Raw genomic sequence first — 14,396 nt, forward strand, 5'->3', positions numbered from 1 at the left:
GTGTGGTTTTTTTGTATTATTATTCTGAGGCGTCAGTTCCATTTTTATATTGAATAGAGGTCTGGTTTTACTCTTGTTCTGCGTTTAAATAGAGCTGAATGCACTCCAGTCGCCTGTCAGTGTGTGCAAAGATAAACGAAAAAAGAAAAGAGTGATGAAATTTAAGATTGAAAATCAAGAGGAACGACCATAGTGGAAGCTGTTGTTATCCCCGGGAAAACAGAATGAAACGCAGGCTTAACTTCAGGGGAATTCTGCACACAATTACAAGTTTCTGAAACAATTTTCTTTTTATGTTCGTGTGTGTGTGTGTTGGAGACTGATGTCCTCTCTCTTTCCCATCTTTGTCTCCTTAATACTGGGCTCTCTGGTAAAATAAATGCAGTAGACAAGAGTTCAAAGCAGCATTTGATGTCGTATTTGCTGAGAGGAGAAGCGAACAAAAGTGCTGAAAGCCTCTCTCACTTCTGCTTGCTCTCTCTGTCCCGGTGGTCTGCTGGATCTCTGCCTCTAGTAATCAGAGTACTGTGGAAAGGGCAGAGGTTGTGTGTTATTAGTGATGGTATAGAGGACAAAGACACGGGTGAGAGGCTTTTATTGATACACTGCTTCATTTGGCAGTGGGTTCACGCTCAAATCTTCACTGTTGATTTTGGAGCAAAAGCTCCACAAAGTCACAACACAGAGTAAACTCTGAAAGACACCGAGAGGAAGGAATAGGTAATAAGACGTCGAGGGCATCACATACAAAAGAACCTGTTATGATCTGGTCACTGAACTTCCATTTATTCACAACCAGAGGTCATCATCCACAACACAGACTCTCATACTACACAGTACACCCTGGACTACATTTCCCATGCTCCATTGCACCAATCACATTCACATGATAACAATCACACCATGCACCTGAGACCAATCACTCACACACACACACAGCACAATCATCAGACACGCTTTATAAGCATTGGACTTTCCCTCACACACTGCCGAGTATTGTTCTGCATATATCCCTCTCCTTGTGATAGCTGCGATACCAAGCCATTCCGTGTTTGTTTTCATAGTCTTGTTTCAGTTTATAGTTTTCATAGTCTAGTCTTTTCCTTGCCCTGCCCTACTTCTCATGTTTTGACCCGTTTGCTCTGGTTACTGGATTACCCATCATGTCTACCCCTCTGGATATTATTTGCTCATCGAAGACCAGCGCTTGCCCTAGGATTATTGTTGTGTCTTGCCCTCTATATACCTGTTTGCCATTGTTTTGACTCATACCTGTTATGACCACATCTCATTCTAATAAAAGCTTGCACATGGATCCGCACGTCTCACGACTCATCAGCCCCGTTACAGAACCTCAAAGGACATCAGTAAATGATTTTTATTAGTACAGAAAACTTCATATTATATTCATATTTAACAAATATTCAGTACTTATGTTATTTGTACAAATAAATCAACAGTGCGCCATAAGTTTTCAATGATAACTTCAGTTTCCACCTAAATAAAAGTTACTACAGTTACTTTTGAAAAAATGACTACCTACTTTATGTAATGAGAAGATAATGCATTGTTTGATTCTACAGTTAAAAATAGACTGTACAGACACTTAATGTTACAAAATATATATCTTAAATTAATGGTTCTTCTGAACTTTCTACAGGTGCATCTCAATAAATTAGAATGTCATGGAAAAGTTCATTTATTTCTGTAATTCAACTCAAATTGTAAATCTTGTGTATTAAATAAATTTAATGCACACAGACTGAACTCTTTGGTTGTTTTAATTGTGATGATTTTGGCTTACATTTAACAAAAATCCACCAATTCACTTGCTCAACAAATTAGAATACTTCATAAGACCAAAAAAAAAGAAATAAAAATAAGAAACATTTTTAGTGAATTGTTGGCCTTCTGGAAAGTATGTTCATTTTAAGAAACATTATACTTGATAGGGGCTCCTTTTGCTTTAATTACTGCCTCAATTTGGTGTGGCATGGAGGTGATCAGTTTGTGGCACTGCTGAGGTGGTATGGAAGCCCAGTTTTCTTTGACAGTGGCCTTCAGCTCATCTGCATTTTTTGGTCTCTTGTTTCTCATTTTGCTCTTGACAATACCCCATAGATTCTCTATGGGGTCCAGGTCTGGTGAGTTTGCTGGCCAGTCAAGCACACCAACACCATGGTCATTTATCCAACTTTTGGTGCTTTTGCCAGTGTGGGCAGGTGCCATATCCTTCTGGGGTCAGCAGAAGGAAACATGAAGTGCTCCAAAATATCTTTGGTAAACGGGTGCAGTGACTTTGGTTTTCAAAAAACACACAATGGACCAACACCAGCAGATGACATTGCACCCCAAAATCACATTGCACCCCAAAACTTAAGCACTGGACTTCCAGCAACTTGGGCTATGAGCTTCTCCACCCTTCCTCCAGACTCTAGGACCTTGGTTTCCAAATGAAATACAAAACTTGCTCTAAACTGAAAAGAGGAATCTGGACCACTGGGCAACAGTCCAGTTCTTCTTCTCTTTAGCCCAGGTAAGATGCCTCTGACGTTGTCTGTGGTTCAGGGGTTGTCTGTGTATGGTGGCTCTTGATGCCTTGACCCCAGCCTCAGTCCATTCCTTGTGAAGTTCACTCAAATTTTTGAATCGATTTTGCTTCACAATTCTTGTAAGGCTGCGGTTCTCTTGGTTGGTGGTGCATCTTTTTCTTCCACACCTTTTCCTTCCACTCAACTTTCTGTTAACATGCTTGGCTACAACACTATGTGAACAGCCAGCTTCTTTGGCAATGAATGTTTGTGGCTTACCCTCCTTGTGAAGGGTGTCAATGATTGTCTTCTAGACAACTGTCAGATCAGCAGTCTTCCCCATGATTGTGTAGCCTAGTGAACCAAACTGAGAGACCATTTGAAGGCTCAAGAAACCTTTGCAGGTGTTTTGAGTTGATTAGCTGATTGGCATGTCACCATATTCTAATTTGTTGAGAGTGAATTGGTGAGTTTTTGTTAAATGTGAGACAAAATCATCACAATTAAAATAACCCAAGACTTAAACTACTTCAGTCTGTGTGCATTGAATTTATTTAATACACGAGTTTCACAATTTGAGTTGAATTACTGAAATAAATGAACTTTTCCATGACATTCTAATTTGAGATGCACCTGTATTGATCAAAAAATTATTTAAATGCATTAAGGTTTCCACAAAATATTAAGCAGCACAGCTGTTTTCAACATTGATAATAATAAGAAATGTTTCTTGAGCAGCAAATCAGTATATTATAATATTTTCTGAAGGATCGTGTGACTGGAGTACTGTAATGATGCTGAAAATTCAGCTTTGCATTACAGGAATAAATTACATTCTAAAATATTTTTTTATCTAAACTGTTATTTTAAATTGAAATAATATTTCACAGCATTACTGTTTTTACTGTATTTTTGATCAAATAAATGCATACTTGGTAAGTATACAAAAAAGAATTCTTTCAAAAACTTTTTAAAAAATGTTATCGACCCCAATCTTTTGAATTATATTAGGTAATCTTCAGATTTGCTGTTGCATTATAAGATTTTCATGACTCATCATGTCTCTCTTTTTGTTTCCTCTGCAGAAATGCATGAAGTTTAATGTGGAGTCTCCCCTCTGGTTGTCTAAACAACAAATCCTCTGCACACTCAACCAGAGCCTGAAGGATGTGCTAAACTATGGCCTCTTTCAGCCTGCGTACAACGGCAAAGCCGGGAAGTTCCTGGACGAGCAGCGAACACTGAAAGAATACCCACTTCCCGCCATCTCTCCTGTCCCATACCTGGAGGTAAGAGTCATAACCCCAAATTAACACCATGGTCTTGACACTCAATATGTGCACCAATAAAATAAAAGCTTGGCTTGCTTACAGTGTGAGATCTAATTTTGGCACCCTGCCTTCCTGAGTATATCTCCATTGCTCCATCCTCTTCTGTCAGCTTGTGTGGTCAGGAATACTCTTTATTGTCATTTCACCTGATTTATCACTCCAATTTTGACTTATGGAGTCTGTGGAGAAAAAAGCATTTGAGAGAGAGAGAGAGAGCAAACTAGCGTCGGCTTTTGAAAAATGGCCTCTCCATATTTCTGCTATGAGCAGATAAATGACAAAAAGAAATCATTGCCTTTATGCAGTTAGGCTCTTTCTGAATGTGTTACTGAATTTGGAGCTGTACTGAATTTATTATGAATGTCTCCTAGGTGCCATAAACCATGACAAGCATGAATTAATATCTCAACCTGTTTGCCATCAGTTAAAGACACACATCTATATTTGCCTCTAAATATGTTTGACTCTGTAATAGACTTACAGATATATTTCTGTGTGTTCAATGAAAGTGAAATCATCTATATTTGACTATATATATGTTTGTCTATGTAATATATTTATATATATATTTCTGTGTGTTTATCTATCTATCTCTGTCTATCTGTCTGTCTGTCTGTCTATCTATCTGTCTATCTGTCTGTATGTGTCTGTCTGTGTCTGTCTGTAACTGTAAGTTTACAGTGTTAGAACATGATTGGATATTTTGCTCACCAATGTGATGAAATAAAAAAAAAACCTGTATACATTGCTGGTTAGAACATGAGGAAGTTGTTTGTCTGTCTGTCTGTCTGTGTTAGAACATGAGGCTCACCAAAAAAAAACCCTGTATAGATGAAGTGTCTGATAAATAGTGAAACTTTCAAACTTGAGCGATATACCCTGTGTGTGAGAGAACAGAAGGAGATGTGTGTTTGTGTGCGTTTTATCATTCCTCAAAGCAACCCGCTGCACGTGAACAGTCCACAGTCATTTATTTTGCTCACATGGCTAAGTGTTGGCACGCTTCATACAGCTCAGACCCATTTTGGTAGTTCAGGTACCATCACTGCACAGCAGACGGTCCATCGACACACTAGCAGCTCTATAGATCCGCCACACACTGGCCTGACAAACCCAACTCCCATAGTGAACAGATCACTCCTGGGTTTGCTAGATAGACTCATAGATAGACAGATACAGAACAAAATAACAAAGAGATGTGAATGGTCAGATCTCAGTAGAGGAGATGGATGGAGCTGTGGGCGTCCGCGAGGCCCTGCCCTCTTCACGGGCACATGGTTTTTTGTACAGCATTCACTTCTGCAGCTCGAAGTCATGCTGTTTCGTAGTTATGTTTTGCAGTATGGTGTTGTAGTTGGTGTCATGTTTTGGGATTGATGGCGCTGAGGCACAGGACAGATGAATTCTGGGTAGTGCTGAGAATTATAGTGTCGGCTCGCTTGCACTGCTACTGCCCACAGCCAGAGAGATGCGTAGTGCAGCAGCGGGATCCTGTGGTGAGTTCTGAGCATGTACGATTTATTCACCCTCGTTGTTTGTGAGCTTTTGACTTGTTTTCTGTTTGATCATGACATTTTGACTCAGTTGTTCCTGAGGCGTTTGTTAATGGCCTTGAGTTTGACAGCAATGCATTACTTTGAGTTTCCAGTCTGCCACTGAGTTTCTTCAACTTTCCTGTTGTTGTCATGGTTGAAAAGTTATCCCCCCCCCCAACTCATAATTCAAGAAGAGTTTTTGTCTCATCAGTTTTCTTGGTATTTAAAGCAATAGTTCACATAAAAATGAAAATTCTGTCATTAACTTCTCACTCTCAAACTTCTAACTAAGTTTATGACATAGATATTGAAATTGAAGTCATTATTCAGTGAAATCCAGACATCCATCGGAGCTCTCCTCAGCACAATAATGAGAGTTAATGAAAGTAGAGCAGTGAATAATGACTTAAATTTTGGGTTGTTCCTAGCACAGCTAGCGTATGGCTAGGTACGGAAATATAGCGTATAAATTATAATGTCTACTTTTATGGAAACTTTTATGAAAACAGGTTAGCAATGACATAAGGGTGAGGAAATGAGGACAGACTTACACATTTATAGGTGAACTATATATCCCTTTAAAGCCGAAGTGTGTAATTGTTTTTGATGTTTTAGAAAATACTTCTGATTAAATTTATGATGCAGAGACAACTGTTAGTACGACATTTGTAGGTTGACTTCCTGAAGAATATAACAGCTGCGGCACTGTGGGGCTTTAAGCATATTACACTGTTGTTTTAGCAGTCCGACAACATCTGGTTCAAGTGAGTTTTGGGCTGTAGAAACTTTTAGGAATTTTTGCTACTTGGTGTCCCTTGTGGTTTAGAAATTACATTACATTGACATTCCATGACAATACCCAAAGGTGTTCTTTCATAAGCTTTTCTGTTATTTTTCTTGCCAATTGTACATTGCATATAATTAATATTTATAATTAAGTCTGGTTTTAATTGATACTTTATCATGTGATTTCATATGTTCAGATATTTGATTTTGGTGCATTCCAGCTTTTGAGATTTGTTGTATAATTTTTTTTACCAATTTTCTCTTTACCAGGATGTTCCATACAAATGTCAGTGTTTGATATGAATATATTTTTCTGAAATCATACTATAGGTTTGTGTGAGGAACTTTAGGTCTGAAATTTGAACTGAAATTTAGGTCATTATTCTATGATAATTTTGAAAATGTTTTCCATTTTTGCGTGAACTTTACCTTTTCTGTATACACATAAGGAAATATGATTCAAAAATTATTAAAAAATCTGATTCACTTCTCTTTTGTCAGTTAGACAATATAAGAATCATTTATTCATTTTTATGCTGCTATTGTAATTTTTTTCTCCCTAAAAGTGTCAAAAGACTCCCGTTGTCTTGTTCCTCATGCAGTTCCGCTTGTTTGCATCGTGATTTGACTGAATGTGCAGTTTGTTGATTCACAGCTTGTTCTCTGTTAAAGGACTGTGTGATCCTGAGTGCAGCTGTAATGTCGATGTGCAGATGTTTCAGCAGCTCACAGTTATGATTACAGCAGTTCACACTCAAACCCTCCTCTTCAGTTAACATGACAATCACTGAAGAATGTTAGCATGTGCTCTTTAATGAAGACTAAAGTTGTGATATCCATAGTGATGTAAACCTAATCAATGCTGTGTTTTTGGTTTTGGCAGTTTCGCTACAAGAGGCGAGTGTACACAGAATCTCACTTGGATGAAAAACAGCTGTCGAAGCTTCACACTAAGGTAAGACAGGAGCGTTAGCCTCTTTCTGTACCCACAATGCATCTGGGTGATCTGCTTTCACTATAGACACACATTTTTTTGAACAAGAGTTCAGTGGCTACTAAAGTTTCTCGATGTCATGATTCAGGTTTACATTAAGGTGGTGAAACATGGTACCTGTTACTTTTCTCAGCACTGGACCAATCAGAGATAACATGATGAGGATTCTACATAACGGGAGATTACTGGCAAATTTTAATTTGTTCCCGATGATAGGGATTTTTATATAATTTTATCGTGATTTCTGTTGCAAATTTGAATGTGTTCTTCAGGAAGAAATCATTCTAATTAATACATTTTAAAACGTATGCTTTTACTTGTGCCAGTGTCTCAAATTGAATCCTGATGTCATTATTCAAGTTTAAATTAAGGTGATGACACATGGTACCTGTTACTTTTCTCAGCGCTGTATCAGTCAGTGATTACATGATGGGGATTATATCATTTTATAGAGAATACTGTGGCAAATCTTTATTTGTTCTTCAGAATAAATAGTTCTACAAATAGTTGTAATTAATATATTTAAACAATTATGTTTTTTATTTGTACCAGTGTCTCAAATTAAACATTCCTCATTAATCAGGTGATTGCGGTGGCAAATTAATTTTTTCTTCTGAAAGAAATCATTGTAATTAATATAGATTTTTTTTTTTAATTATGCTTTTTAGTTGTACCAGTGTCTCAAAATATTGTTTAAATTAAGGTGACCTGTTGCTTTTCTCAGCACTGGACCCGATTTTAATATCATTTTATTGAGATTGCTGTGGCAATATTTTTTTTTTTCTTCAGGAAGAAATAATTGTAATAAATAGATTTTTTTTAAATATGCTTTTTATTTATACCAGTGTTTCAATTTAGACATCCTGAGATGAAAATAACAACTCTATGTATTCTGAGCCACCAGGCGCCCTGCAGAGGAAGTTTGTGCCTTGTAGAAAACGGTTATTAGCTAGTCTCATCTGCTGCCTAATGGTTCCTGGAATGCTGAAGATGTTGAGGTGTCATCGAGCTGTTTAGATAGATGATAATGATGACGACAGTAATCATGAGAAGCATGAAGCTCTGGAAGAGTTTACATGACCGTAACCTCCTCTGCTCTTCACAGATCAACAACACTTCTCATAAACACACATCGCGCTGCAATTACCAGCCAGTCCAATCAACTCCCCTCTCATCGTGTTAATGCTGCTGTTTTTGGCCCGTCTGGCCTCTAGGAATGAGATCTCCTCTCATCTCTCCTGGAGAGTCAAGAGTTATGGCCTAAATCAAAATGAGCCATTAGCGCAATAAATGGAAATCAATGTTGGCTTTGTACCAAGTTCGGCATCATGATGTCAGCTTGAATCCTCAATTCCATTCAGTTAGACGAGAGCCTTTCTTTAGATGACAGCGAAAATACCACTCGACTGACAGATCACCCTGTGTGACCGCATTACTGCAGTGAATGAAATGAAAAAGTCATGCTCAATGAATAATCCACACTAGTGCTTACTAAAAGGTTAGTTCCCCCTAAAATGACATTAATTATAATTATATTAAAAATATATTCTCCATTTTTGGAAGAAACTTTCCTTTAAGGCTTGATTTGGATACAGTTATTTGAATCATATTCATTTTAGCAAATTCATTCATTTGGTAGGTACATTTTAAGGAACGTTTTCAAATTCTTCTGTCATGTGAACAAAGTCATTTTAATAGTAAAATTGTGGTTTTCTTTTTATTTATATATATTTTTATTTGTACAAAAAATATACAAATTGTCCTGTTGAAAAGTTCTTTAAAACTGTGTGATTCCTTTTGGGCTTTCTGATTTTTGTTTTGTTGAATTCTTCTTTAGTTATCCTGAAAAAAATGGATGTTAGCTGAGATTTTTATATGTTTAGAAAATGATTCTTATATAGATAACAAACACACACACACACACACACACACACACACACACACACAAACACAAATATATACTGTATATATATACAGTACAGACCAAAAGTTTGGAAACATTACTATTTTTAATATTTTTTTGAAAGAAGTCTCTTCTGCTCATCAAGCCTGCATTTATTTGATCAAAAATACAGAAAAAACAGTAATATTGTGAAATATTATTACAACTTAAAATAATAGTTTTCTATTTGAATATACTTTAAAAAAATAATTTATTCCTGTGATGCAAAGCTGAATTTTCAGCATCATTACTCCAGCCTTCAGTGTCACATGTAACATCCAGTCTATCACATGATCATTTAGAAATCATTCTAATATTCTGATTTATTATGAGTGTTGGAAACAGTTCTGCTGTCTATATATTTGATGAATAAAAAGGTTAAAAAGAACTGCATTTATTCAAAATAAAAAAAATAACAATCTAATAATATATATTCTAATAATATATTTTCTTTACTATCACTTTTTATCAATTTAACACATCCTTGCTGAATAAAAGTATTGATTTTATTTAAAAAAAAGAAGAAAAAAAAATTACTGACCCCAAATTACTGACCAGTAGTGTATATTGTTATTACAAAATATTTATATGAAATATTGATTTTATTTAAAAAAAAGAAGAAACTTTTTTTCATCAAAGTATCCTAAAAAAAGTATCACATGTTCTGAAAAAATATTAAGCAGCAGAACTGTTTCCAACTTTGATAATGAATCATCATATTAGAATGATTTCTAAAGGATCATGTGATAATGATCCTAAAAATTCAGCTTTGCATCACAGAAATAAATGATAATTTAAAGTATAATAAATTTAAAAACAATTATTTTAAATTGTAATAATATATGACAATATTACATTTTTTTCTGTATTTTTGATCAAATAAATGCAGGCTTGATGAGCAGAAGAAACTTCTTTCAAAAACATTAAAAATAGTAATGTTTCCAAACTTTTGGTCTGTACTGTATGTGTATATATATAAATATATTAGTAATGTTTCCAAACTTTTGGTCTGTACTGTATGTGATACACACACACACACACACACACACACACACACACACATATAGATATACACACACACAGAGATAACTTTTTATTATTATTTTATTTAATCATTATTTATTTATTTGCAGTATTAATACTGTACATATAGGTAATCACTAATCACAAAACAGCCAACTTCACTATTTTGGACTCCTTGGGATGGACTGACTATCATTTCACTTTAATATAAGATAAGGTACAAATGGTTTGTGAGAAAGTTTGACTGAATCACTAAAGAGAGTCGTTTTGAAAGAGTGTTTAGTTTGTGAATCAGACATCACTAGTTGTTTTTGGTTTTTAATTGTTCAGTGTGGCATACTGATATTTGAGGATTGTGTGTGAGAATTGGAGCGGGCATATTCCCTGGCACTCTTAAGTGGCGCCTATACTGATTCCTCTTCCAATTTTTTCTGGGCCAGCGTGGTTCACTGTTGCTTTTCTGTCATTGTGGTTTTGTTGTGAAATTGTGGGTTTTTTGATGGTCCATGCCATTTAACTGTTGGACTATGCCATCTCCTGCTCGCACAGGGGGTGGTGAGAGCACAATCCGCTTATACAATGACATCGTTTCATTTGTTGTACTGACCTCTCCTGCTGGGTGAGCATGCAGATGATCAAACATCTACGAATGCCAGTGCCTGCTCATGAACTGTCAATTTGTGGCACAGCCGTGTGCTCAGTGGTGTGTGTTCAGGTCAAGCATTAGCCTAGTTTTCAGTCATTCACTTTTTACTGAGCCGAGGTGAAACATAATGCACTGTGTGTGTGTGTGTGTTTAGTAAAGCCTGGAGGCCAGAGATGGTCATATGACAGACGGTAGAAAGACGTCTTTCTTTAGCAGAGACAACAGACCCTCAGTGCTAAAGCAGCTGATGTTTATGTGGAAATAAGAAGCTATCATTGCATTACTGAGCTCATAAAGATGCGTCCAGTTCAACTCCGGCCAACCCCATCACAGTCTCACCTGAGCTGCATTACTGAGCTGGCACGACACACTGCAGGCCCAGCTGTGTGTTAGCAACTTCTGCTCTCCAGAGAACGAGAGGAGGAGGAGGAGAGAAAGAGAACTAGAGCGTGTAGACAAGAGCCTCCTGATGCACACAAACACACTTTACACTGTATTTGCAACATGGGTATTTTAATCTATCGATTCAGTAAAGAATCAGTTTATAAGAGTCATTTGTTTGTGAATTGGACTGCACTGTTGACACTTTGTGACACTATTTGTCACTATTTTTTATTACACACCCTTCTCATCTGTTTTAGTTAATTAATTATTTTATTCATTCATATTAATTAAACACATTCAGACATTCCATAGCTCACTCATCCACTAACTCATTCTTTCACTGTCTGTATAAACTGAAGTGTGTTGTACTGGCGAGTGTGTTGAATGTTAAAATCTGATATCTGAACTGCTTCTTTCTGTTTCACTGACATTCACCCCATTCCTCTCAGACAGTCTGTCTATGTGTGTGTGTGTGTGTTGAGAGAGAGAGAGCGAGAGAGTGATACTCTGTATCCACCCTGAGCTAGTACGGGTGTGGAGCTGCTTGTTTGGACAAACGTGTTCTGGCTACTAACTCGTGTCAGTGTACAGGGCAAGTGTATATCTGTGTGTTGTGGAGCTCTGTGTCGTATAGTTTGTTTTCTTTTTTTTATTGTTTGTGGCATGTTTGACTTGTGCCCTCTGCCTCACCTATATCTGATTCAACCTCTCTCTCTACACATCAATCCCTCATTCCTGATCTCCAGTTTTCTTTTCTTTGGCTTGCACCTTCCTCCCTGTCTGCCACACCTGAGGAAGCTCATTACTGACAGTCAGCCTCCAGTGCAGAACACCCCTCTGACTCATCCCTCCATCAAACAGACAGAGAGAGTGAGAGACAGAGTAAATGTGCTGAAAGACGCAGTGAATGAGAGAATCTCTTATATAAACTGTGTTTGTCCTCTAAGCACAACAGAACACCATGTGTGTGTTGCTTCTTTTGATTGTGAGTGTTGTGAAACATAAAGTAGCTTCGTTTTCTGAACCAGTGGTTCTCAACTGGTGGATCGTGACCCAGAATTGGGTCTGCAAACTGCGAAGAACAATGAATGCTAAATGGAAATAATTAAGTGCTAGTATTAAACCAACCTTATCATTGTGTTTAGTTAGGGTTACAAAATAGTCCTATATTATTTAAATGGGAGGTGAAAACACTTTCTTGATTGAGTTTTGATCTTGATGTCAAAGGTTGTGTGTTGAAAGTCTATAGCGCATTGGTGCAATAAACCAAATCAATCAGACATAGAATCACAATATTACAAAATTGTATTTAAACCAAAAAAAGTATTTGAAAACACAGCAAAACTGAGCACACAGTGGTTGAAGGAGAAAAAGGTGAATGTCCTTGCATGGCCTAGTCAGAGCCCAGACTTAAACCCCATTGGAAATCTTATGAATGACTTGAAGACTGCAGTCCACAAACACTCACCCTCAAATTTAACTGAACTTGAGCAGTTCTGTTATGAAGAGTGGGCAAATATTGCAAAGTCTAGATGTGCAAAGTTAGTAGAGACAAATCCCAACAGACTAAAGGCTGTAATTAAAGATATTAAAGCATCCCTTTTCCAACTCAATTATTCTGTTTTTTTATTTATTTATTTTTCTGACATGTTGGTGTTCTATCTTTCACTTGGATGTTATAAGATGCACTGAGTAAATACAGCTGGATGAAACAAAAACTGTGTATAAACAATACTTTATAAAGAGAAATTGAAAGTATCTCAGTTAACTTTGCCTGCATATTCTTCCTTTGAATCAATTGCCTTAAAAATTAATTGGCCGATTCCTACAATCCATCTATTTACCGTCCGCCCAAGAGCAATAATGCCTATTTAACTGAACTTTCTGAACTCTTGACTTATCTATGTTCCATGTCTTAAAATGTTATTATGCTGGGTGATTTTAACATTCATATAGATAATGTCAGTAATGCATTTACAAGTGAATTTTTAACATGCTTGGATTGCTTTGGTATGCAGCAATTTAACACAATGCCCACTCATTCTAAGGGGCATGCTCTTGATCTTGTTTGCTGTTCTGGTATAACACCTTATAATTTCACTGTTTCTGGTCTGTTCATATCAGATCACCTGTTGGTGTCTTTTTGTGCCCAACTGGCAGTTTTAAAGGTAAACCCGTGTCCTCGGAATATTAAGAACATTGATGTGCCTATACCCTTGTTGTTGAACTTGCCAGATTTTCCAGTAAATTTGATTTCTCTGCTGTTGATGAACTGGTTTCATATTACAATGATGGACTGAACATGATTTTAGATGATTTTGTAACTGTGAAAGCTCAAACTGTTTCATTTGTACATTCAGCTCCTTGGTTTACACCTGAATTGCGTGAACTTAAAACTAAAGGCCGTAGGTTAGAGCGTTTGTTCGTCAGTTCTGGCCTCACTGTTCATAAAGAAATGTATGCTGAACATATTCAAAACTACAAAAATGCACTCTCCAAAGCTAAATCTGATTATTATTCTAACATACAGTAATTAGAGTAAGCAATGGGAACTCCAGGTTTCTTTTCTTGGTGGTAAACAATATTCTGCGACCTCCTGATTCTTTGCCATCTGATATGTATTCCACTGACTTTTTTTTTGATAAATGTATGACTTTTTTTGAGTCTAAGGTTAGAAATGTATTACTCCTATACTTAGGAAACCAGGGGCTGATTCATTTAACTTTGATAATTTTCGTCCAATATCAAATTTACTGTTTATCTCTAAGATAGTGGAAAAGTGTATTGCAATTAAAATTCATGAACATCTTTCAAATAATAATTTGTATGAACATTTTCAATCTTGTTTTCATCCCCACTATATCACTGAGACTGCTCTTGCCAGAATAACCAATGATCTGTTACTGGCAGCTGACTCTGGGCTTTTAACCATAGTTGTCCTTCTTGACTTGAGTGCTGCCTTTGATACTGTCTCACTGAGACTGCTCTTGCCAGAATAACCAATGATCTGTTACTGGCAGCTGACTCTGGGCTTTTAACCATAGTTGTCCTTCTTGACTTGAGCGCTGCCTTTGATACTGTCTCACATAAGATACTTCTCGACAGGTTAGCTTCTATTGGGATTACTGGCACTCCTCTGTCTTGGTTTGGTCATATCTTTCTGGATGCAATCAGCGTATTCAATTAAAAAGTTTCAGATCAAGAACATCTACAGTCACCACTGG

At 36.7% G+C, this 14,396-nt stretch overlaps 1 protein-coding gene across 1 annotated transcript in view; it reads left to right on the top strand.

The window, feature by feature from the left end:
* Nucleotides 1–14,396, top strand: part of LOC109108892 (SH3 and multiple ankyrin repeat domains protein 3-like) — a 225,644-nt gene that overhangs the window by 79,239 nt on the left and 132,009 nt on the right. The window contains 2 exon segments of the mRNA XM_042775608.1: nt 3,617–3,820; nt 7,067–7,138. Coding sequence (XP_042631542.1) covers nt 3,617–3,820; nt 7,067–7,138 — 276 coding nt within the window.

The sequence above is a fragment of the Cyprinus carpio genome, chromosome A18 (genome assembly GCF_018340385.1).
Source record: "Cyprinus carpio isolate SPL01 chromosome A18, ASM1834038v1, whole genome shotgun sequence".
NCBI lineage: Eukaryota > Metazoa > Chordata > Actinopteri > Cypriniformes > Cyprinidae > Cyprinus > Cyprinus carpio.